Source organism: Mustelus asterias, chromosome 15 (genome assembly GCF_964213995.1).
Source record: "Mustelus asterias chromosome 15, sMusAst1.hap1.1, whole genome shotgun sequence".
Taxonomy (NCBI): Eukaryota; Metazoa; Chordata; class Chondrichthyes; order Carcharhiniformes; family Triakidae; genus Mustelus; species Mustelus asterias.
This window is the reverse complement of record NC_135815.1, coordinates 25,389,177-25,412,022: the sequence shown is the minus strand read 5'-3', so window position 1 is coordinate 25,412,022 and position 22,846 is coordinate 25,389,177. Positions and strand designations below refer to the sequence as shown.

The 22,846-nt window shown below is 42.2% G+C and overlaps 2 protein-coding genes across 2 annotated transcripts in view; one reads left to right on the top strand and one right to left on the bottom strand.

Moving 5' to 3' along the window:
* The window catches only part of lrpprc (leucine-rich pentatricopeptide repeat containing), a 132,017-nt gene extending 129,948 nt beyond the window's left edge, over positions 1-2,069 (top strand). Inside the window, exon 38 of the mRNA XM_078229667.1 lies at positions 1,839-2,069. Within this exon, the coding sequence (XP_078085793.1) occupies positions 1,839-1,907 (69 nt within the window). The 3' untranslated portion in view covers positions 1,908-2,069. The remainder of the gene's footprint in view (positions 1-1,838) is intronic.
* Positions 2,070-14,944: 12,875 nt separating this feature from the next.
* The window catches only part of abcg8 (ATP-binding cassette, sub-family G (WHITE), member 8), a 42,173-nt gene continuing 34,271 nt past the window's right edge, over positions 14,945-22,846 (bottom strand). Inside the window, exons 12-13 of the mRNA XM_078230536.1 lie at positions 18,923-19,050; positions 14,945-16,662 (exon numbers count right to left, since the gene is read on the bottom strand). Of these exons, the coding sequence (XP_078086662.1) occupies positions 16,525-16,662; positions 18,923-19,050 (266 nt within the window). The 3' untranslated portion in view covers positions 14,945-16,524. The remainder of the gene's footprint in view (positions 16,663-18,922; positions 19,051-22,846) is intronic.

Sequence of the window (22,846 nt, the reverse complement as noted above, 5' to 3'; positions counted from 1 at the left end):
CAGTCAGGCAATTGAGAGGCTGATGAAGGGCCTTTTCCTGGGATCAGATTACACGATGTGGAGATGCCGGCGTTGGACTGGGGTAAACAAAGTAAGAAATCTCACAACACCAAGTTAAAGTCCAACAGGTTTATTTGGTAGCACAAGCCACTAGCTTTTGGAGCGCTGCCCCTTCATCAGGTGAGTGGGAATTCTGTTCACAAACAGGGCATATAAAGACACAAACTCAATTTACAAAATAATGGTTGGAATGCGAGTCTTTACAGGTAATCAAGTCTTAAAGGTACAGACAATGTGAGTGGAGATGTGTGTGGTCTCCACACACATTGTCTGTACCGTTAAGACTTGATTACCTGTAAGGACTCGCATTCCAACCATCATTTTGGAAATTGAGTTTGTGTGTTTATATGCCCTGTTTGTGAACAGAACTCCCACTCATCTGATGAAGGGGCAGTGCTCCAAAAGCGAGTGGCTTGTGCTACCAAATAAACCTGTTGGACTTTAACCTGGTGTTGTGAGACTTCTTAATCAGATTACACACCAGGATGATTTTGCAAGCTCCAAAGTTTCTACCTAAACTGATGAATGGAGAATCCATAACAATGGCCTGAACTTGACTTGAACTTGACTTTTTCTCATCACGGTAGTCTAACTGAGATTGGCAACGTAGTGGCTTTGGAGATCAATGCTAAGCTTCTCCTGACTGTCCCTCACCTCGCCCACACATTTCCCCAACCCACCATCTCCCCCCAGTCAGAAAGAAAACTTGGAAGGGCTAATAATACCACATAAAAAGGAATCGGAGGAAACTGGAAGAAACTGGAGTTGTTATTTTACAATGGTGACGTGGTGAATCAAGTTGGTAGTAAAGCGAGATTTAGCTCTTTAGACCAAGCTAAACAATGCTTAGCTCGTTATTTTCCACTCACCCCCATTTTGTTTATTTTTAAAATTTTTGATGGCTCATCAAGATAGGACACGCTATATAGATATAAAGTTGAGGTGCTATTTGATTTGAATGAGTGGCAAAGCAGGTTCGAGATGCTGAATGACCTACTCGTGTTCTGAATGCTTCTATGTTATGACTGAGGCGCTTAATATTTTGGTTACTCACTATCAGTACAGTGTGCTTTGAGGCCTGGTATGAACATGAATGCTGATTAAAATGTCGCCTAAACTGTCCTAACACCGTTACCCAGCCCCAAATCCAGAAGACACTAGTGCGACATGGCATTTCACAAATCGCTAGGGAGAGAAAGAGAGACTTCCCCAATTTGTACTACAATTCTCTGTTCAGAGTGCTGGTATTTTCCCAGCAGGGACCCGATTCTCGTACCATTTTGTGTAGGATTCTTGCAGACAGGAGAGACATTCAGTCCATTAGTCTGGACTGGAGTTGAATTTGAAGTTTTAAAGTTGAAAATATTAAAGCTATTCCGTTTCTAATCCTGAGAAGTCAGCATTATAAGCGAGCTTTTTTTGGGACATATTTTGCCTCTTTCTGTTTAAGAGGGAGGAAGCTGCACAGTATTCCTTCAGTTTGTGCTGATTTTTAATAAAGCTAAATACCATCACAGCTGTAAAGGTCAACGCATTTAAATGTTCAGGCTCCAACACTTTGGAATGTGACATGTCAGTATTTAGTCATACTTTGCCTTTCAAAACATAATTACAATGTTATTCAGGGGATTGTATCTGTGGGGCTGAAAGTTATTCCATCAGTACATGTATATTATTTTTAAATGCAATGTTTTAAATAACAGTACAAAGCCCACACATAATAGAAGGATACAACACTGTTCAGATAAATTATTGAGCGTGTTTTCTTCTCCAAACAGGAAAGTTTTAAATTTTATGCAGACAAGCTGAAGCAAGAAAAGGCAGCAAGATCTTCTAATGAAAACTAAGATGAAGATTAAAGCGACCAGATATTTTTTATATTTTCGATGAGACAATTCTTGATCAATGTGTGTATTGCTGAAATATGGTGACTAGCGATATGTTTGACTGTACAGGAATATTTAACGTGACAAATAAAAAAAATTGATGGAGATAAACCTTTTCTCTCGTGCTCCCTGTTCTCTCCTCCTGAGTTGTTGATGTTCTCTGCCATTTTACTCATTAGGTAATAATCTCCATCAGCTCCATTAGTTTACAAAAACCCTTTGCCGTCATTCTGGTGTTGGCAGCAATCACAATGCACATAATCTCCACCTGTGCAGTACTGAGGGAGCACCGCACTGTCAATAAAGCATGGGAGTTCTCATAGTGTCTTGACCAATATTTAATCATCGATCAACGCCTCCCAAATAGATTATCTGGTCATTAATTTCATTGCTCTTTATAAGCCCTTGTGGGTAAACTACCTGCTGTATTTGCTTATAACAATGACCAGTAAGTAAGTTTATTTATTAGTCACAAGTAGGCTTACGTCACCTGCAATGAAGTCCCCTAGTCGCCACACTCGAACGCCTGCACAGATACAGTGAGGATTTAGCATAGCCAATTCACCTAGCCTGCACATCTTTGGACTGTGGGAGGAAACCGGAGCACCCAGAGGAAACCCATGCAGACACGGGGAGAACATGCAAACTCCACACACACACTGACCCAAGCTGGGAATCGAACCTGGGTCCTTGGCGCTGTGAGGCAGCAGTGCTAGCCACCGTGCCGCGACTAGATTTCAGAAGTAGTATTTTGACTCTGAAATTATTTGGATTATTCTAAGTCACGAAAGATCCTGAATGAGTGCAAGTTCTCATTCCAGTTGTGAGAAACATCACACACAAAGCAATAGGATCAGACCAGATAGGTTATTCTAATTGTGCTCAGTTACAATGCAACCACATATTTAAACATGATCTGTATGGTGTGATGGAAAACTTATTTTGCATATCAGCGTTCATACAAGCCAGGTCACTGATTCTGGTGAAGATGTATCTCGACAGAGTTGATGACACAGATGTGTTATTAAGATGTGAGCTAAGACAAGCTTGGGAACTAGCACATGTCCCTTTTTATGTGGCATTTGACCCACATTAGTTTGGTTTGTTGGTCAAATTTAAAAAGGGGAAATGGAGGCTTGGATGTGCTATTCCCCCTTCTGGCTACAGAATTGGGACCTTGGAAGCTCCACAGAACTTTAGAGGGATGGCAGCAGGGCTTGCACTTTTTCCAAAAATGAGCAAAGCTTCAGAAGCCTGGCCAAAACCTTATTCCCATGGAATTCATGCAAATCAGTCTGGAACCAACACTTCTGCACCTCGTCTCCTGGGCATGGATAAATATTTGGGTTTTTTTCTTTCCAAAGCCAACATCAATCAAAAAAAGACTTTACAGGCGAGGAAACAAAGCACCGAATCTTGAGGGACTTCAGAGGTAACCGTGAAGAGACGGGAAGAGAAGAGCTGGTGTCAGTCTGGCTTTGATTTGATAGATGCAAATAAGGACAGTCATAAAATGAAGAATGTTTGACTTCATGCCTTCAGCTGCTAAGGCTCTAAGATCTGAAATTTCCTTGCTGAGCATTTCTGGGACTCTCTTCCTTTAAGATGCTTCTTCAAGTCTACCCCTTTGACCAAGCATGTCCTCTACTGTCTCCTTTGTGGCTTGGTGTCAAATGTTTGAAAATGACCCTGTGAAATGCCTTGGGACATTTTATCATGTTAAAGAAGCCACATAAACACAAGTTTCTTTTGTTGAATGTTAGTTTTCCAAACCTCTTCCCCTTTATTTTTCTCTTTCCTGAAGAAGCTCATTCTTGCAGCACTCCACCCATTGCACAGTCATAAAATGGTGTAGACACTCAGCAGGTCAGACCGACATCTGTGGAGAGAGCCAGATGGATTGGCATTTTGGATGGCAACTCTTTATCAAAACTCCCGTCAGCTCTCTTCACAGATGCTGCTTGACCAGCTGACAATACCACTGCCCCATGCCAGTGTATCCTGCCCTTGGCAGAGGTGCAGCAGGAAGGCAAGCAAATGGACCAGTTTTCATATCCTCCCTCAGCTTGATTACGCCTGAGCAAAGGTCAAATGGCCAATATGCTGGCTTCTGAGGGAAGAAAATGTTTTGGCAGGGTCCTCTGTTGAGCCTTGCTACCCCATTCTCCCCTCTTACTGACCTGATTTTAGGTGGTATAATAATACATCCCTTAATCACTGATGGTTTCATTATGAATTACTTTGGTCTTTGCTATGTCATCAATATAACAAACGTACTTGAAAATGTTTATGTTATTTGCTCAGCAATACTAAATGATATCAGGATGGACCAAGAACATATTATTTGATCAGCCAAACCTATTTCTTCCACAGACCAAGTCCATAATTATCGAATGGATTTTACCAATCCGTTTCGCAAAATTGCTAAGGAAAGTGAAGTAAAACTTCAGTGAAACTTGAATAAACCTTTTGTGAATTTGTACTGCTCGGTGGACCCACAAGATACTCTCAAGCAGAATCCTCACTTTCCATGTGGATGCCTGGACTTAATTCTCGGCAAATATAATTGTTGCAGGGATCAAGTGTTGAAGCATTGCTTTCTACCAAAAAGATGTTCTTGACAGCTGCATTCCTTGCCTTGACATTTCGATAGTTCCAGCCGCTCAGGAACCATCATCTTCCCCACAATATTGATTTTCCCCCTCCACTTCATAACCCTCAATCCAATTTCTAACTAGATGTTCCTCTTGTTGTTTTATAAAGGGGGCTTGAAAATGAAGGACTTTATCATCGTGGAGTAGCAGTAAGAATGGCATCATAAGAGGCAAGCGCCGGATAAAAAGGCCATTGTTTGCATAATTCTATCCTTCCTCTCCACCTACAAGCATTATCTGGAAGCTAATAAGCAGCAGAATTGCTGCATACCCCAATGTGATAGCTATTCTTCTTGTGCTTTTTTAAATGTAATTTCTCTACAATACCTCTGCGTACTTAATTGTTTCATCTTTTATTTCATTTTTAATATATGAACTGATTTTGGAAGCTGACATTTTTCAATTGGACATGTAGCAATTAAATTATGAAACTTCCAAGTGCTAAAAGGCACATCTTTCAGCATCAGAGTGATAACTAAAAACAAATGCATTGTGCTGCAGGGATGGGGGAAGCAAATGGTCCTCAACACTTTTAATTGAACAAAACGCAGTGAATTCTCATCAAATATAATGAAATTCTTGAAAGAACCGGGGAGAAAATAAATCCCATTTTATTTTGGAATCTTCACTGTTGTGCTGGCGAACTAATACACACTCTCAGAGCCTCTCCCATTTAGCAAACGAGGCAGAATTAGCACAGCATGTCTGTAGCCAACACATTTAGAAAAGAAACTCACAAGACAGATTAAAACCGTTAGCTGATTCTTGAGTGATCATTATTTTCCAACTGTACACTCAGATTCTTGCTCAGTGCATGTACTGTTCCAGATTAGCACACCTTTGATAATTTTGTCATTGTGTGTGTGGAGGCTATATAATCAGTAATCTGACCAGCAATGTTTTACTCATTGAAATAAGACTCATTCTGCCTTTAAAAATACCCCCTTCAAAATAATTATCATTCTGTTTGAATGGGTCTGTGATCTGTCTCCCTATTTTCCTTCTGGGTCTCACTCCTGTCATTGCCTCCAATATTCAGGAATCTGAATTCCTTTGGGGTGTTGCTAATTGTAGATGCACACACCGCATTAAAGTGAAAAGGGAAGAAAGAAAGGTATCTGAACAATACCGTACACTGTGGGCTGATGGTTTGATGGGCTAGTCTCAGTGTGTCAAGATTTGAGTGTTGCATTTTGAACTGGAGTAAAGACGGAAGCAAATGGGACTTAACATTCTAAACCTAAGCCAGTTAAATTGTTTGTATAGAGCAATCAGATATAAAGAGTTTGGTAGTATTGGGGCAATTCAGTTAGATGGTTCTGGGGTGGCTTTGGAGCAGATAGGAATATAACTTGTGTCAAACATTTGGTCAGTGATCTGGGGAATATGTATTCCTTTCAATCACCCTAGAGATTATGATTCTGGCGTAGGTGATCCTATATGTGTGATTACTTATTTCTGATATTCTGTTTACAGCATCAGAAGAATAGCAGATACTTGTGGAAGGTTATTTAGCCCTTATTCCATTATCTATTCAGCTTAACTACAAACTAACTAATACTAACTGCAACTGGGTTAGGCAGGATTTGGAGGCTGTTGTTTGGGAGAGGCTGCTTGAGGGTAAATCCACATCTGGCATGTGGGAGCCTTTTAAGGAGCAGTTGATTGGTGTGCGGGACAGGCATGTGCCTGTGGAAAGGAAAGGCAGGATTCGGGAACCGTGGATGACTAGGGAAATTGCAAGTCTAGTCAAAAAGAAAAAGGATGAATACATAGGTCTGGGCAACTAAAAACAGATGAAGCATTTGAAGAAAACAGAGAAAGTAGAAAAGAACTCAAACAGGGGGTTAGGAGGGCAAAAAGGGGTCACGAAATGTCCTTGGCAGGCAGGATTAAGGAGAATCCCAAGGCATTTTATACATATATTAAAAACAAGAGGATAGCTAGAGAAACAGCTGGTCCACTCAAGGACAAAGGAGGGAAATTGTGCATAGAACCAAAGGAAGTGGGTGAGATCCTTAAGTATTTTGCATTGGTATTCACAAACGAGAGGGACACGTTGATTGATGGCGTCTCAGAGAGGTATGTAAACCCTCTAGAGCAAGTCATCATTATGAGGGAGGAAGTGTTAGGTGTATTAAAAAGCATTAAGGTAGACAAATCCCCAGGGCCAGATGGCATCTATCCCAGATTTCTGAGGGAGACAAGAGAGGAAATTGCTGGGCCTCTAACAGAAATCTTTGTTTCTCCATTGGCCACAGGTGAGGTCCCAGAGGATTGGAGGATAGCCAATGTTGTCCCATTATTTAAGAAGGGTAGCAAGGATAACCTGGGTAATTATAGGCCAGTGAGCTTGATGTCAGTGATAGTGAAATTGTTGGAGAAGATTCTTGGGGATAGCATCTATGCACATTTGGAACTAAATGGTCTTATTAGCGACAGACAGCGTGGTTTTGTACGAGGGAGGTCATATCTCACTAATTTGATTGAGTTTTTTGAGGAGGTGTTAAAAATGATTGACGAAGGAAGGGCTGTGGATGTTGTCTACATGGACTTTAGTAAAGCGTTTGACAAGGTCCCTCATGGCAGGCTGGTGCAAAAGATTAAATCACATGGGATCAGGGGTGAACTAGCTAGATGGATTCAGAACTGGCTTGGCCATAGAAGACAGAGGGTAGCTGTGGAAGGGTGTTTTTCTGAATGGGCACCTGTAACTAGTGGTGTTCCGCAGGGATCAGCACTGGGACCAATGTTGTTTGTAATATATATACGTGACTTGGAAGAAAACATCTGATTAGCAAGTTTGAGGATGATACTAAGATTGCTGGAGTCGCAGATAGTGATGAAGACCATCAGAGAATACAGCAGGATATAGATAGGCTGGAAAATTGGGTGGAGAAATGGCAGATGGAATTTATCCGGACAAATGCAAGGTGATCCAATTCAGGTGGGAGCTATAAAATAAATGGCAGAACCATCAGGAACATAGACTCACAAAGAGATCTGGGAGTACAGGTACACAGATCCTTAAAAGTGGCAGCACACGTGGATAAGTTGGTGAAGAAAGCATATGATATGCTTGCCTTTAACCGGGGCATCGAGTATAAAAGTGGACAAATTATGTTAGTTATATAAAATGTTGGTTAGGCCACAATTCTGGTCGCCACACTCCCAGAAGGACATGGAGGCTTTGGAGGGAGTACAGAAAAGGTTTACCAGGATGTTCCCTGGTCTGGAGGGTATTAGCTATGAGGAGAGATTGAATAAACTGGGAATGTTCTCCCTGGAAAGATGGAGTCTGAAGGGCGACATGATGGAAGTTTATAAAATTATGAGGAGCATAGATAAGGTGAACAGTTGGAAGCTTTTTCCCAGGGCAGAAATGACAATTACAAGAGGGTTACAAGTTCAAGATAAGGGGGGAAAGGTTCAGTGGAAATGTGCGGGGGTACTTTTTTTACACAGGCGGTGGTGGGGGCCTGGAATGCACTGTCAAGTGAGGTGGTTGAGGCAAACACGCCAGCAACATTTAAGACTTATCTGGATAGACACATGAACAGGTGGGGAATAGAGGGTACAGGTGGTTGGTCTAGATAGGACAATGTGATTGGCCCAGGCTCGGTGGGCTGAAGGGCCTGTTCCTGCACTGTACTGTTCTTTTGTTCATTATTTACTGTTTAATCTAATTGTTTATTAAATTATCCAGGGATTTTTATTTCTTTAGGGTTTTCCTAATTCCCTATCATTGCTTGAATAGGAGACCACTGGAATCCCCAGAGAAACAGTGCCAGTGGCAACCTTGGGATTTTACTGATTTTGTCACCAGAAAACTCCCGTGGAAATTCCAAGCACAGAAATTCACCACTTTCTGCAGAAAGAATTTCTTCACATCAGTCCTAAAAGTCACCTTTTACTAATTTGAACCATGTTTCAGTGCCCAACAACTGCGGTTTAAATTAAAGTAGCATGCTCTGGAATGATATCACCGTTCGTTCAATGTCGCTGGGTCAAAATCCTGGAACTCCCTCCCTAACAACACTGTGGGAGTACCTACACCACATGGACTGCATCGGTTCAAGAACGCAGCTCACCACCACCTTTTGAAGGGCAGTTCAGGGTGGGAAATAAAAATGCTGGCCTAGCTAGCGACACCCATGTCCCATTAAAAAATTATTTAAAATTCTGGATGATGCATTGTTCTTCAAAAGCAGCTGACGACTATGGGCTAAACATCAGCTTAAAGAAAGTAGAAAAATTCTACCAACCACCACTGAACGCTGATTATACCTTACCCATTATAATTATCAATAACACAATCTGAAGACTGTAGATAACTTCATCTATCTTGCAACTATTGACAGTGAGGTGGCAAATGGAATTGTTAGAGGAAGCTCCGCATTTGCCCATTCATGCAGAGAAAATGAGGTATCAAACTTACAACAAAACTTGCTGTGTACAAAGCTGTGGTAACACCTACCTTCCTGTATACCTATGAGACATGGACCACCGACCCAATACATTGAGCATTTGGACAAGTTCCACATGAGCTGCTTTCGGAACATTATGGACATCAAATGGGAGGACAAAGTGCCCAACACTGAGGTACTACAAAGAGCAGAAATGGCTGGAATTGAAACACCCACAGTCAGAGTTCAGCTCGGGTGGAGTGGACATGTATGTATAACTGACAATGAAACTCCGAAGTCAGACAGGTATTCATAAATTTGAGTAATGACTGCAAGGTAAGTTAAGACGAGATTAAGGTTCAAGGACTCCCTGAAGGCAAACCTCAGGAACTGGGCAAATGCTGAGCTTCCTCTAACAATTCCACCATGGACTGGGAGGAAAATGAACAAGAAAGAACTACCTGGGAGAAATCTCAAGTAGTGACTTGGCCTCCTTTGACATGTCCGCCAAGACTTACCAATTTTTACAGATGCACCACAGAAAGCATCTCTTCTGGATGTATCACAGCTTGGTATGGCTCCTGCTCTGACCAAGACCGCAAGAAACTACAAAGGGTGTGAACGTAGCCCAGTCCATCACGCAAACCAGCCTCCCATCCATTTACTCCGTCTACTTCCCGCTGCCTTGGAAAAGCTGGACAGACCAGGAGGTCCAAATCAAACCAGATAATTTGTCCTTGCTGCACTGTGGAAAGACAAGCAGCTCTGCAATTGGGCTCCACAGCCACATTAGAGCACACAGCACACATGCAACTAGCAGCCATCTCCAAGAACAAAGGGAAATCCACAACAATAATTCTAGGTGTACTTTTACCATGTTATTCATGATTTTATATAACTCCAGATCACCTCTTGGATGTTCTTTTCCAAGCTGAAACATCAAGTTTAACTTGTGTTGCCTTGTACTTCAGAACTTTGACATCAGCCTTGTGATGCCAATGCTTCAACGCCTTCCTTCTTTCTCAACAATGAACATAGGTGTTTTCAGACCAGATCATTGTGCTGTTTGGCCACAGCTGGCATTAACAAGTACTCTGAGGAAATTCGGCATGTCTGCCAAGACTTAGCAATTTTTACAGATGCACCACAGAAAGCATCTCTTTTGGTTGTATCACAGCTTGGTATGACTCCTGCTCTGACCAAGACCGCAAGAAACTACAAAGGGTGTGAACGTAGCCCAGTCCATCACGCAAACCAGCCTCCCATCCATTTACTCCCTTTACACTTCCCGCTGCCTTGGAAAAGCAGCCAGCAAAATCAAGGACCCCACACACCCTGGACATACTCTCTTCTACCTTCCTCCATCAGGAAAAGGATACAAAAGTCTGAGAACACGTACCAACCGACTCAAGAACAGATTCTTCCCAGCTGCCATCAGACTTTTGAATGGACCTACCTTATATTAAGTTGATTTTTCTTTACTGTGGCTGTAACGCCACATTCTGCATTCTCTCCTTTCCTTCCCCCCATGTACTCTATGAACGGTATGCTTTGTTTGTAAAGCACACAAAAATAATACTGTATACCAATACGTGACAATAATAAATCAAATCTAATGTAATGTTGGGGTAATGTTTATGCTGCTGTGTATTTGTTGCACATGTTGAATGTTAATCAGCACCCCATCCAACACTTAAATATTTGCTTCCTCTATTACTAACATACAGTGGCAGCAGTGTGCCATCTACAAGATACACTACAGCAACTCATCAAGGTTCCTTCAACAGCATCTTCCAAATGCACAATCTCTATCATCAAGAAGGACATTGGTAGCAGGCATTGCCAGCATCTCCAAGTCACATTCCTTCCCGATAAAAGCAAAATACTGCAGATGCTGGAATCTGAAACGAAAACAGAAAATGCTGGAAAACCTCAGCAGGTCTGACAGCACCTGGGGAGAGAGAATAGAGCCAACGTTTCGAATCTGGATGATCCTTCGTCAGAGCCGTCAGAGAACACTCCCTCCTGACTTAGAAATATAATGCTTTTCCTTCACTGTCATCAGGTCAATATCCTAGAACTCTTTCCCTAACAGCAAGTGAGAGTACCTTCACTGCACGGACAGTACCGATCCAAAGATGTGCGGGTTAGGTGGATTGGCCATGCTAAATTGTCCCTTAGTGTCAGGGGAACTAGCTAGGGTAAATGCATGGGGTTATGGGAATAGGGCCTGGGAGGGATTGTGGTCAGTGCAGACTCGATGGGCCAAATGGCCTCCTTCTGCACTGTAGGATTCTATGATTCTAGGAACATCCAATATCACCTTTTTAAGGACAACTAGGGATGGACAATAAATGCCATCCTTGTCAGTGGTGCCTACACCCCAAGAATAAAGAAATCTTTGAATCTCTCTGGTCTCTTCAACTTGTGGAGATGCAGGTGTTGGACTGGGGTAAATACACCAGGTTAAAGTCCAACAGGTTTATTTGGTAGCAAAAGCCACTTGCTTTCGGAGCGCTGCTCCTTCGTCAAGTAAGTGGGAGTTCTGTTCACAAACAGGGCATATAAAGACACAAACTCAATTTACAAAATAATGGTTGGAATGCGAGTCCTAACAGGTAATCAAGTCTTAAAGGTACAGACAATGTGAGTGGAGAGAGCGTTAAGCACAGGTTAAAGAGATGTGTATTGTCTCCAGACAGGACAGTTAGTGGGATTTTGCAAGCCCAGGCAAGTCGTGGGGGTTACAGATAGTGTGACATGAACCCAAGATCCCGGTTGAGGCCGTCTTCATGTGTGCGGAACTTGGCTATCAGTTTCTGCTCAGCGACTCTGCATTGTCGTGTGTCGTGAAAGCCGCCTTGGAGAACGCTTACCCACACATGACAACGCAGAGTCGCTGAGCAGAGACTGATAGCCAAGTTCCACACACATGAAGACGGCCTCAACCGGGATCTTGGAATTCGTATGAACATCAATCCTGGCACACATTGAAGGGGTTTTACCTACGAACAGACAACTTAGGAATAGGAGTCAGCCACTCGGCCCCTCAAGCCTGCTCCACCATTGAATAAGATCATGGCTGACCTGCTTGTAACTTTAACCCCACATTCCTGCCCAAGCCCCCTCCCCAAACCCATCACGCCCTTGCTTTGAGTATGGAGTAGGAATGCACACATGACCTCCCTGACTGAAATGTATGCCAGTCTTTCAGTTTAAGTGGTGATGTGGGCACAGAAAGCAAGTCTGCTCGTTGAATGGAAAATAAGGAAATCGTTATTCTAATTTTGTTTCGTCTCTTGTCATTTTAATGTTTCACATGGTAGATAGACAAAAGGTATTCAACAACAATGTTTTACAATGCTGCAGGCAGTGAGATTTTTACGTAATACTTTCCTGCCATCTGCTGGCTTTTCAGTAGATTGCAGCTGGACACCATTCCAGATTGATGGGCCCTCCTAACATGCAACGTGGTCCCAGAGCTCTCCATTCAGCTACCAAAGCGGCTAACTTAAGGGACAAAAATGAAATTAATTTGCACTCTCCCTTTGAGAACTTATAAACTGTTGGTGTGGGAAGTGAACAAAATGTCACCTTGTAGACGAGCTTTTCAATTATTGAAAGGAAAGGCACATTGTTGGTGAGAATAGAGGGAACATGACCCTGGAAATGACTGATACTGAAACTCTTGTGCTGAAATAAACTACAAACCAATCCTCAGCATCAACCTCCCGCACCTTGAAGAATACAACAAAGTATTTGAGTGTTTTGTGTCAAGTTCAAAATCACCTTTCAAATATTTCAAATATTTTAATGGAAGTTCTTGCAGTAAGATTTCAAGAACATTAGTGGGGAAACACATTCAGAAAAAGCAATCGACATTCCTTGAAGTTCATCTCATACCAAACTTGAACTCTAAATATAATGTGCAATTGGATCTCATGGGATAAAGGGGGAGGTGGCTCGATGGGTGGAGAACTGGCTTGGTCATAGAAGACAGAGGGTGGTAGTGGAAGGGTCTTTTTCCGGCTGGAGGCCTGTGACTAGTGGTGTTCCGCAGGGCTCTGTATTGGGACCTCTGCTGTTTGTGATTTATATAAATGATCTGGAAGAAGGAGTAACTGGGGTGATCAGTATGTTTGCGGACGACACAAAACTGGCAGGACTTGCAGATAATGAGGAACATTGTCAGAGGCTACAGAAGGATATAGATAGGCTGGAAATTTGGGCAAAGAAATGGCAGATGGAGTTCAATCCTGATAAATGCGAAGTGATGCATTTTGGTGGGAATAATGTAGGGAGGAGCTACACGATAAATGGAAGAACCATAAAGGGTGTAGAAACGCAGAAGGACCTGGGTGTGCAAGTCCACAGATCTTTGAAGGTGACGTCACAGGTGGAGAAGGTGACGAAGAAGGCATATGGCATGCTTGCCTTTATAGGACGGGGCATAGAGTATAAAAGTTGGGGTCTGATGTTGCAGATGTATAGAACGTTGGTTCGGCCGCATTTGGAATACTGCGTCCAGTTCTGGTCGCCATACTACCAGAAGGACGTGGAGGCTTTGGAGAGAGTACAGAGGAGGTTTACCAGGATGTTGCCTGGTATGGAGGGGCTTGGTTATGAGGAGAGATTGGGGAAACTGGGGTTGTTCTCCTTGGAAAGACGGAGGATGAGGGGAGACTTAATAGAGGTGTATAAAATTATGAAAGGCATAGATAGGGTGAACGGTGGGAAGCTTTTCCCCGGGTCGGTGGTGACGTACACGAGGGGTCATAGGTTCAAGGTGAAGGGGGGAGGTTTAACACAGATATCAGAAGGACATATTTTACACAGAGGGTCGTGGGGGCCTGGAATGTGTTGCCGGGCAAGGTGGCGGAGGCGGACACACTGGGAACGTTTAAGACTTATCTAGACAGCTATATGAACGGAGTGGGAATGGAGGGATACAAAAGAGTGGTCGAGTTTGGACCAGGGAGCGGCGCGGGCTAATTGTTCTTTGTTTCTCGTTTCAAGGCTTCATTCTATGATCATCTTGCTGGTGCCAGTACAGAGCGAGACTGCGGATAGTTGGGAACCTGTCTCGGGGGCAGGGAATTCATATGGTGTTCGTAAAGCAGAAGTGGAAATGAATAGGGTTGGGAAGCATTTTCTGATCAGGGCCAGTGTGATCTCCTGGACTCGTTTCGATCGCCACAGGGGGTCGGAGAGGAATTTCCCAGATTTTTTTTTCCCCATATTGGCCCTGGGGTTTTCACTCTGGGTTTTCGCCTCTCCCTGGAGATCACATGGTCTGGAATGGGGGGGTGGGGGTGAGTTAATAGGTTGTGATGAACAAAGCATCGTAGCTGTGAGGGACAGCTCGGTGGATAGGATATTAGGATGTAGATAGGCTGGAAAATTGGGCGGGGATTCTGGTTTCAGGATTCAATCCTGGACCGGGGAGCGGCGCGGGCTTGGAGGGCCGAAGGGCCTGTTCCTGTGCTGTATTGTTCTTTGTTCTTGTTCTTTGTTTCTTTAAATAATCAGGCAACATTTGATTTGATCTGATTTATTATTGTCACATGTAATAGTATACAGTGAAAAGTATTGTTTCTTGCGCGCTATACAGACAGAGCATACCGTTCATAGAGAAGGAAACGAGAGAGCGCAGAATGTAGTGTTACAGTCATAACTGGACAATAAGAGTCATCAGGCTCAGCCGAGGTGTTGCCACAGATCCAATAGCCTATCATGTCTCAATGCCTAGACTTACATACTAAATATGAATGTTACAATCCCAGCTGATGTTACTACTGGACAGACAGGTCCCAGATATATGGATGAACAGAGTTGCAGGACTGCCGATGAACTTTTAACAAAAGAACAAAATATTTATTAAACAAGAAACAAAGACAGACACAGATTTGTAAGGATTACACAAGTTACAAAATCCATCTTATACTCTAATGTTCCCAGTAAGTCCACAGCCCATGTGAACCAATGGGCGAAATGTGGTCAGACAAACAACACTCTGAAACCAAGTGACAGATGTGGGTTTCACATTAAATCCGCCCCCACAAGATGCTTGTCATATTGAGAGCCAACTGATGTCACAGGGACTCTGCTTTTAACACAAGTGTTTTCAAACTTTGCTCTCAATTATCTAAATTAAACTCCATCTGCCATTCATCAGCCTACTGGCCCAATTGATTAAGATCCCGCTGAAACCCTAGATAACCTTCTTCACTGCCCACTATGCCACCAATCTTGGTGTCATCTGCAAACTTACTAACCATGCCTCCTAAATTCTCATCCAAATCATTAATATAAATGACAAATAACAGTGGTCCCAGCTCCGATCCTTGAGGTACACCGCTGGTCACAGGCCTCCAGTTTGAAAAACAACCCTCTACAACCACTTCTGTTCTGTCTTCAAGACAATTTTGTATCCAATTGGCTGCTTCACCCTGGAACCTGTGAGATTTAACCTTATACAATGACCACCATGTGGTACCCAGCCAAGCTAGTAGAACACCATTGCTTTACAGGCTGTCTTAAGATGGCACCAACCTTAGGATTACTTCAGATGCCTGGCTTCTCACTAGCCAACTTCTTCAGGTCTGCACCTTGCAGCTCCTTTAACTGGGAGCCTTTCTCTGCCAATTTCTTTAACATCAGTGAACCATACATTGTTCAGATTCCGGTTCTTTGTCCCTTTGACTTTAGTCTTCCTGGGACTCCTCTTTTCAATCCCTGGTTTCTAGAACTTTCTCTTCTTTAGCTTCTGGAACTTGCTTTCTGCCCCTTATTTTATTGTCCTGTCTGTACTGACAGCTTCTGTGAAAACTTCTTGCTTCTCGGTTACCTGGTCTCTCACTAATGCCAAAACAAAAAGAAAAGAAATAGGCTAATTTCATGGTTTGAAGTTTCTGAACTGGTCCTAAACATTCCAGACTGACTAACTGCTTCTGCTTTTCAGTGTGAGTCTCTAATTGCTAAGCAACATCTCAGTTACTTTTAAAGTCTGTAATTGTTTTTAGGTCATAAAACCTCAATTACAGTATAGGCAAAGTTTAAAGTGAAACTAAGCTAGAGATTTGTAAGCACATTTATTTAACATGAAGCTAAACTGAAGTTTTAACCCTTTCTTAGCACATAACTAAAACACAAAGTAAGCTTAATCTTAAAACCAAACCTTATTTCTAACACACAGTATAAATATAGATTACTTAAACTATCTCTATTTCCTAACAAGATATGACATGAGTCAGCTCCTTCAAGCCATATAATGGGAAGAAACAGTTCATTGGAAACATTTTCTAGTTCGCTTAAAAGTTTCAATCTGAAAACTTATTTCAGCTGATCATCAGTTTGTTATTGCACAATTGCTGATAATGTCAAAAAACTATCACAACACCGCCAGATATCTGATATATTCCACCTTCAACTCTCCGGGTGAAGGAAACACAAAGTCTTGGAGTTATTTGAAATGGCGTTGAGTGCGTTGAGTCTGAAATAACTCTGGTAATTGTATCTTTACCAATCCTGATTTGATTTCTGTTTGATAAACTTCAATGACACATAGTAGAGAATCAGGAATCCAACACATATGGCTACCAAGATGAGGTAACACATGTACAGCGGTTCCGAGTCCATATCCATTGATTTAATTATCTAGAAAATCAGATTATAAAAGGGAGATAAAAATTGTTAGTTGTCATTCAGTCAAGTTTGCATTTTGCATCCAGTATATTTGATCCCATTTATATAACACAGAACCACACAAATATCCGTCCCACTTGTTGGATAGGTTACTATCTTAGGTACTTCTGTATCCATTTGGTTTAACTGTACAATACAGTTAAATTAAGGTCTAGATTACAACAATTTGCTATAATGTATCACCTTTAATTCAGTTAATCTGTCCTTCTTTGACACGCAGACACAAAATCCTCTTTAGATTGCTCTTTCTCTCTAATCTTTTCAGAATCCGTGTTCACCCAGCAACAACAGTCAATGAGAAGCAATTTAAAGAGGTTTTAAGAACTACAGCTTCATTGAAAGTATGCGTTAACTTTTAAAAACATGTAGAGGAACAATGTGGCATCTTATAAAGTATAAAATCTATGGTCAAGACAGCCGGGGTGTACAACATCAAAAGGACATAATGCGCTTGGATTTGTTAACATGGAGTAAAAACCAGCGAGTAATGTCATCCACACTCCATTCAGCCTCCCCATTTCATCTACCTCGGCACAGCAACCTTACATAGAGTTGCAGAGATCAGAAGGTCCCAGGTTCAATCTTTGATTTGGGTTGAATTATTTGATTGCAGGATGGCACTGGACAGCATTACGACTACTCAGTGTCTGCATGTTAAAAACACCTTCCTCAGCCTTCCTTTCCTCCTACAATTACAGAGTTTTACAGTTCTCTTGTGCTCCCTTTAAAATCTTGGTATATTTCCTTTTATTACTCTTACTTTCAAAGTATATCAGTTCACGTTTTCTTTAGTGATTTGCAACAATCATCCAACCTTCTATCTCCTCCTGTAGTCTTTCACAAACCTCATCATAATATGCCATACCCTCCCCAATTTGGTGTTATCAAAAAATTGATACTGCTTCCTCAACTGTGGTGTCCAAATGAGTTATGAAAATAAGAGCAGCTACAGTTCAGATCCCTATGAACTACTCACCAGATATTTCAGTATAAGATAGTTCCTTCTAGCTTTATCCATTGTTTTCTATTCCCAGCTGTCTTGGCCTGTAACCATGTTCCTCTTTTTTAAATATATTTATTCTTGGGCTGTGGGCATTGCTGGCTGGGCCATTTATTGGATTTATTGTCCAACCCGAAGGGCAGTTAAGAGTCAACCACATTGCTATGGATCTGGAGTCACATGCAGGCCAGACCAGGTAAAGTCGACAATTTTCTTGCCCTAAAGGACATTAATGAATCTGATCGGGTTTTTACGACAATCGTTTCATGATCATACATAGAAACATACATAGAAAATAGAAGGAGGGGGAAGCCATTTGACAGACCTGCCATCCCAGGGATCAGCCTGGTAAGCCTTCGCTACACCCCCTCTATAGCAAGAGCATCCTTCATTAGATGAGGACACCAAACCTGCACACAATACTCCAGGTGTGGCCTCACCAACACCCTATACAATTGCAGTAAAATATCCCTATTCCTATATTCAAATCCTCTCGCTATAAAGACCAACATACCATTTGCCTTCTTTACTGCCTGCTGTACCTGCTCACTTACTTCCAGCCACTGATGCACGAGAACACCAAGGTCTCACTGAGTATCCACCTCCCTCAATTCACACCCATTCAAATAATAATCTGCCTTCCTATTTCTGCTACCAAAGTGGATAACCTAACACTTATCCACATTGTGCTGCATCTGCCATGCATATGCCCACTCGCTCAGCCTGTCCAAATCATGCTGAGGCATCTCTGCAACCTCCTCACCACTCACCCAACTCTGTACCTATCATCTGCAAATTTGGACCTAATACATTTAGTTCCCTCATCCAAATCATTAATATATAACGTGAACATGGGGTCCCTGGGGTACATTAATCACTGCCTGCCAATTGGAAAAAGATCCATTTATTGCAACCCTTTGCTTCCTGTCTGCTAACCAGTCATCATTAGACTTTTAATTCCAGATTTTTATCGAATTAAAATTTCACCATCTGTTATGGTTGAATTTGACCCCAGGCCCCCAGAGCGTTACCCTGGATCTCTGGTCCAGTGACAATACCATGATGCCACCAGCTCCCCTGCATGCAATGGTCTTCACCATAAGTCCTTTTAAGTGATACCTGATGAAATGCAACTGTTAAGAAACTTCTAATATTACATTCCTCATTATAATTAGCAATCATTTTGCTTGTCTCAGCATTGCTCTTACTTACATCTGTGCCCTTGACCGGAATGGTAATATTCCCTATCATAACAGAGTAAGGATGTCCTGTGAATTGAACCTGTATGAGGCCTTCAAAACCCCATCGGAGGAAGGATATTTTGGAAATCCAGGAAGTCACTGTGATTAAACAAATAAACATAAGTGTTAATTTTCTAAACCAAGTTCTTTTTCTTTTTCCCTTCCATAGTCACCCTTCCGCCTGTTCAACACAAACTGAGATTTTAAAAAGCTGCAATACGGCCTTTTTTGTTTGAGAAAAATAGACAAAATGTGCGCGTTGATTATTCCGCATGAACCATCCTTGAACTTGTGGAAGTTCAGACTCAAATCCAGTTCAGTAAAAGGCACCTAACAGCAAAATGGCCAGGGTAATGTTTCTGACCTATGCTGTCTCAAAACAATCCGATTCATTCCACTGTGCCACCCCTAAACGTTCGCCCCACTGAACCCACAGCTGTGCATTAACAAGCAGCACGGTGGTTAGCATTGCTGCCTCACAATGCCAGGGACCCGGGTTCAATTCCAGCCTTGGGTGACTGTGTGGAGTTTGTATAATAGTCAATGCTGGTGTTCACGCTCCAAATAAATCTCCTCCCATTCCACCGACCTCATATCTTTCCACTGATCTTTCTCAGATGTATTCATTTAATTTCCTTTCGAACATACCTACCCGAACCATTTCCTGTGGTAGCGAGTTCCATATTCCAACCAGCTTCTGAGTAAAGGTACGTGATTAGGTTAGGAAACCGATGCCTGGATAATTTCTAACACTATCTTCAAACATAAATGCCCTAATTGGGCCACAGTTGAGCTTGGTGCCCAATTATTGGCATCAAGAAAGTGGGAGCTGCCTGCAGAGCATGATTGTCAAAGGCTGACGGAAGTCTTGCTGGAGCCCTGCCGCTGCCTTGTCGAAGACAGAATATTGGAGGACCAGCAGCTTCACTCAGCAGAGAAGTTACTACACGGCCAAGAGAAAGTGAAAGATCTCATACAAAAAACCCCTGTGGTTCAAAATTTTCATTATCAAAAAGATTACTTATCTACCATAGAATCCCTACAGTGAGGAAGGAGGCCATTTGGCCCGTCGAGTCTGCACCGATTCTCCGACACAGCATCTTAACCAGCTCCACCCTATCCTCGTAACCCCATGCATTTACCCTGCTAATCCCCCTAACCTACACATCTTGGGACACTAAGGGCAATTTAGCATGGTCAAACCACCTAACCCACACATCATTGGACTGTGGGAGGAAACTGGAGCAGCCGGAAGGAACCTGCGCAGATACGAGGAGAATGTGCAAACTCCACACAGTCACCCAAAGCTGGAATCAAACCCGGGTCCCTGGTGCTGTGAGGCAGCAGTGCAAACCACTGTGCCACCCCAAAATGTTCCCCACACTGAACCCACAGCTATGCATTAAGAAGTGGTAAGAAACGGTGGCACAGTGGTTAGCGCTGCTGCCTTACAATGCCAGGGATGTGGGTTCAATTCCAGCCTTGGGTTACTGTGTGGAGTTTGCATGTTCTCTGCTATTTTTTAGCCAATTTGCTTTCCATTCAGCTATTTTTCCCTTGATTCAACATGCCCTAAACTTTGTCATGAACAACCTTATGAAAGGCCTTTTGAAAATCTACATGTCTGACATCTATTGTATTACCCTTGTCAACTCTTTCTGTTACTTCTTCAAATTATTCTATCAGGTTAGTTAAGCATAACTTAGTCTTTCAGAATCTACATTATGTTTCATTGTATTTTCCCTCTTTAGACTCTCTTGCTTCACTTGTTTTATAATAAATTCTAGAATCCTTCCTATCACAGATGTTAAGCTAACAGGTTGGTTTATAATTCCGAGGTTTTGTTCATTTTCCCTTTTCATACACAGGGACAACATTTGCTGTCTGTCTATCCTCCGGCACAACCTCTGATATGGAACATTGTGTATATAAATCTGACCTGGCACCACTTGGGAGTGACTACCATCAGTAATCACATCAAGGTTTTGAGAGGTTTGGACTGTATTGTACTGTCTTGTAGTCACTTTCATTGCTTAGAATGCATGCCATAGGTGAAGACAGTATAATTGAGTTTTCACTCACTTCTCTGGCCTTTGCCAGCAGGAAACTGTGAAATCATACTGAATATCAATTGGTAGAACACTCTTTATGTAGCTGATATCTGATGACATCCTGATTGAAAGACTGACAATTGTAACATAATTGTGGCAAGCTTATCAAGTGGTAATATGCAGTCAATTCCTGGGATTAAGCATTTATATTGTAGGTGAAGTCATGATTGAAGTATTCTATCTTTGGCAAAGAAACATCCACAGCATAAAAATGAATTTTATCTCCACAAGTGTCATTTTGCAGAGTCTGTCAAAATTGTGGAAAATGAGAAAAGCCACTTGGTACAATGTGAAGCCATCACCAGAGAAAAGGGTTCAATCATTTTCAAGATTTAGACTCAGGGAATATAGCGTTAGTGTTGTGCTGAACCAAATGTGATTTTGCGTTATCTTTATCATCCTAAACACTAATGTAAAAATTGTTCCAATACCCTATCCTTAAGAGCACTAAATAAAAAACTTCTTAAACATCAACCTTAATAAAATGAAATGATCTAGGCATATGCAGGGAATATAGATCCAAAAAGAAAACCTGGAATTTTAAAATAAAATTGGGAAATTGACTATTTGCTGTTCAGTAAAAGATAAGTTGTGATGAATGGTCTCATCTAAAATGGACCTGCCGTTCTCTGAGATACTGATCAATCTGCAATTTTCTGTTCTTAAAAGTACATTTCTAATCACCAGCTGAAGAACTTTTTATTTATCTTTTTGTTAAATCTTATTTAAATTCATAATAGGCACCCGTACGAAGAATATAAAATATCTGGTCATTATAAGGCACTGGTGCGTTCAGTGTTTAGGACAATTGAATGATCAACCATCTCTGATGTCCTTTTGCAACATAAAATGTAGGAATAAGTTGCAATGGACTATGAAGGAACAAATGATTAAACATAAAAGTATATGTTAAGCTTGCTTTACTTTTACAAATTACTATTAGTAAATACCTTTCATGCAAACACTGAACATCAGCAGCAACCTGCAATCTGTCAGATTGCCGCTCTGCTTGAATTTTTTCACCACTAGACACTGCTCTGTACTTCTCGCCAGGTCTTCTGAGCCTGGGCTGTTCCAGAAATACTGAGCGCAGCATCCATCCGAGAACTCCACTGCAGCACTTCAGCATCAGGGGCAAGACATGATACACCCCCTTTATATTGCAATAGTTGCCATACGTTAAGTTTAAAGGTCTAGTATGAATGTTAGTGACTGGGTAAATGAGTGAATGGATGAGTGGAAATGAGTATGGTGGTAGGGTGGGTAAGGTGAGTAGGCAGGGTAAGAATGGTAGGTGGGAGAAGTGGCAGGTCAGGTAGGGTATCAGGTGGGTGAGGTGACAACTGGGTACTGTGGCAGGTGGGTAGGATGGTATGGTAGGTGGGTCGGTGAGTAGTCAAGTCAGGTTGAGTGGGGTAGTCAGGCCCGGTTCGGGGGTGAAGGAATAACCTGACGGCTGAGGTGGAGTGGGTGTGTGTGTGTGTGTTGGCGGGGGGGGGAAGCAGTCAGGTTCGGTTGGGGCAGAGGGTAACCATAGAGCCAGTGTGAGTGATTGGGGGATCAAGTTTGTAGTTACCCTGGAGTTAGACTAGGATTTTATGTTTGAAATTTCCTGGTAACCATTCAGTTATGTTGCACAGAACTGTACACAGCCTCTGACTCTAACTCAGAGTTAGAGATATTCACTGAGAGTCCCAGGGAGCAGAAGAATCGCCCATCGTAAGTTCAAACATCCTGGGAAATTCCCATGGAGGTTAGCCTGTCGGGAATTCCGTGTGGTCCCC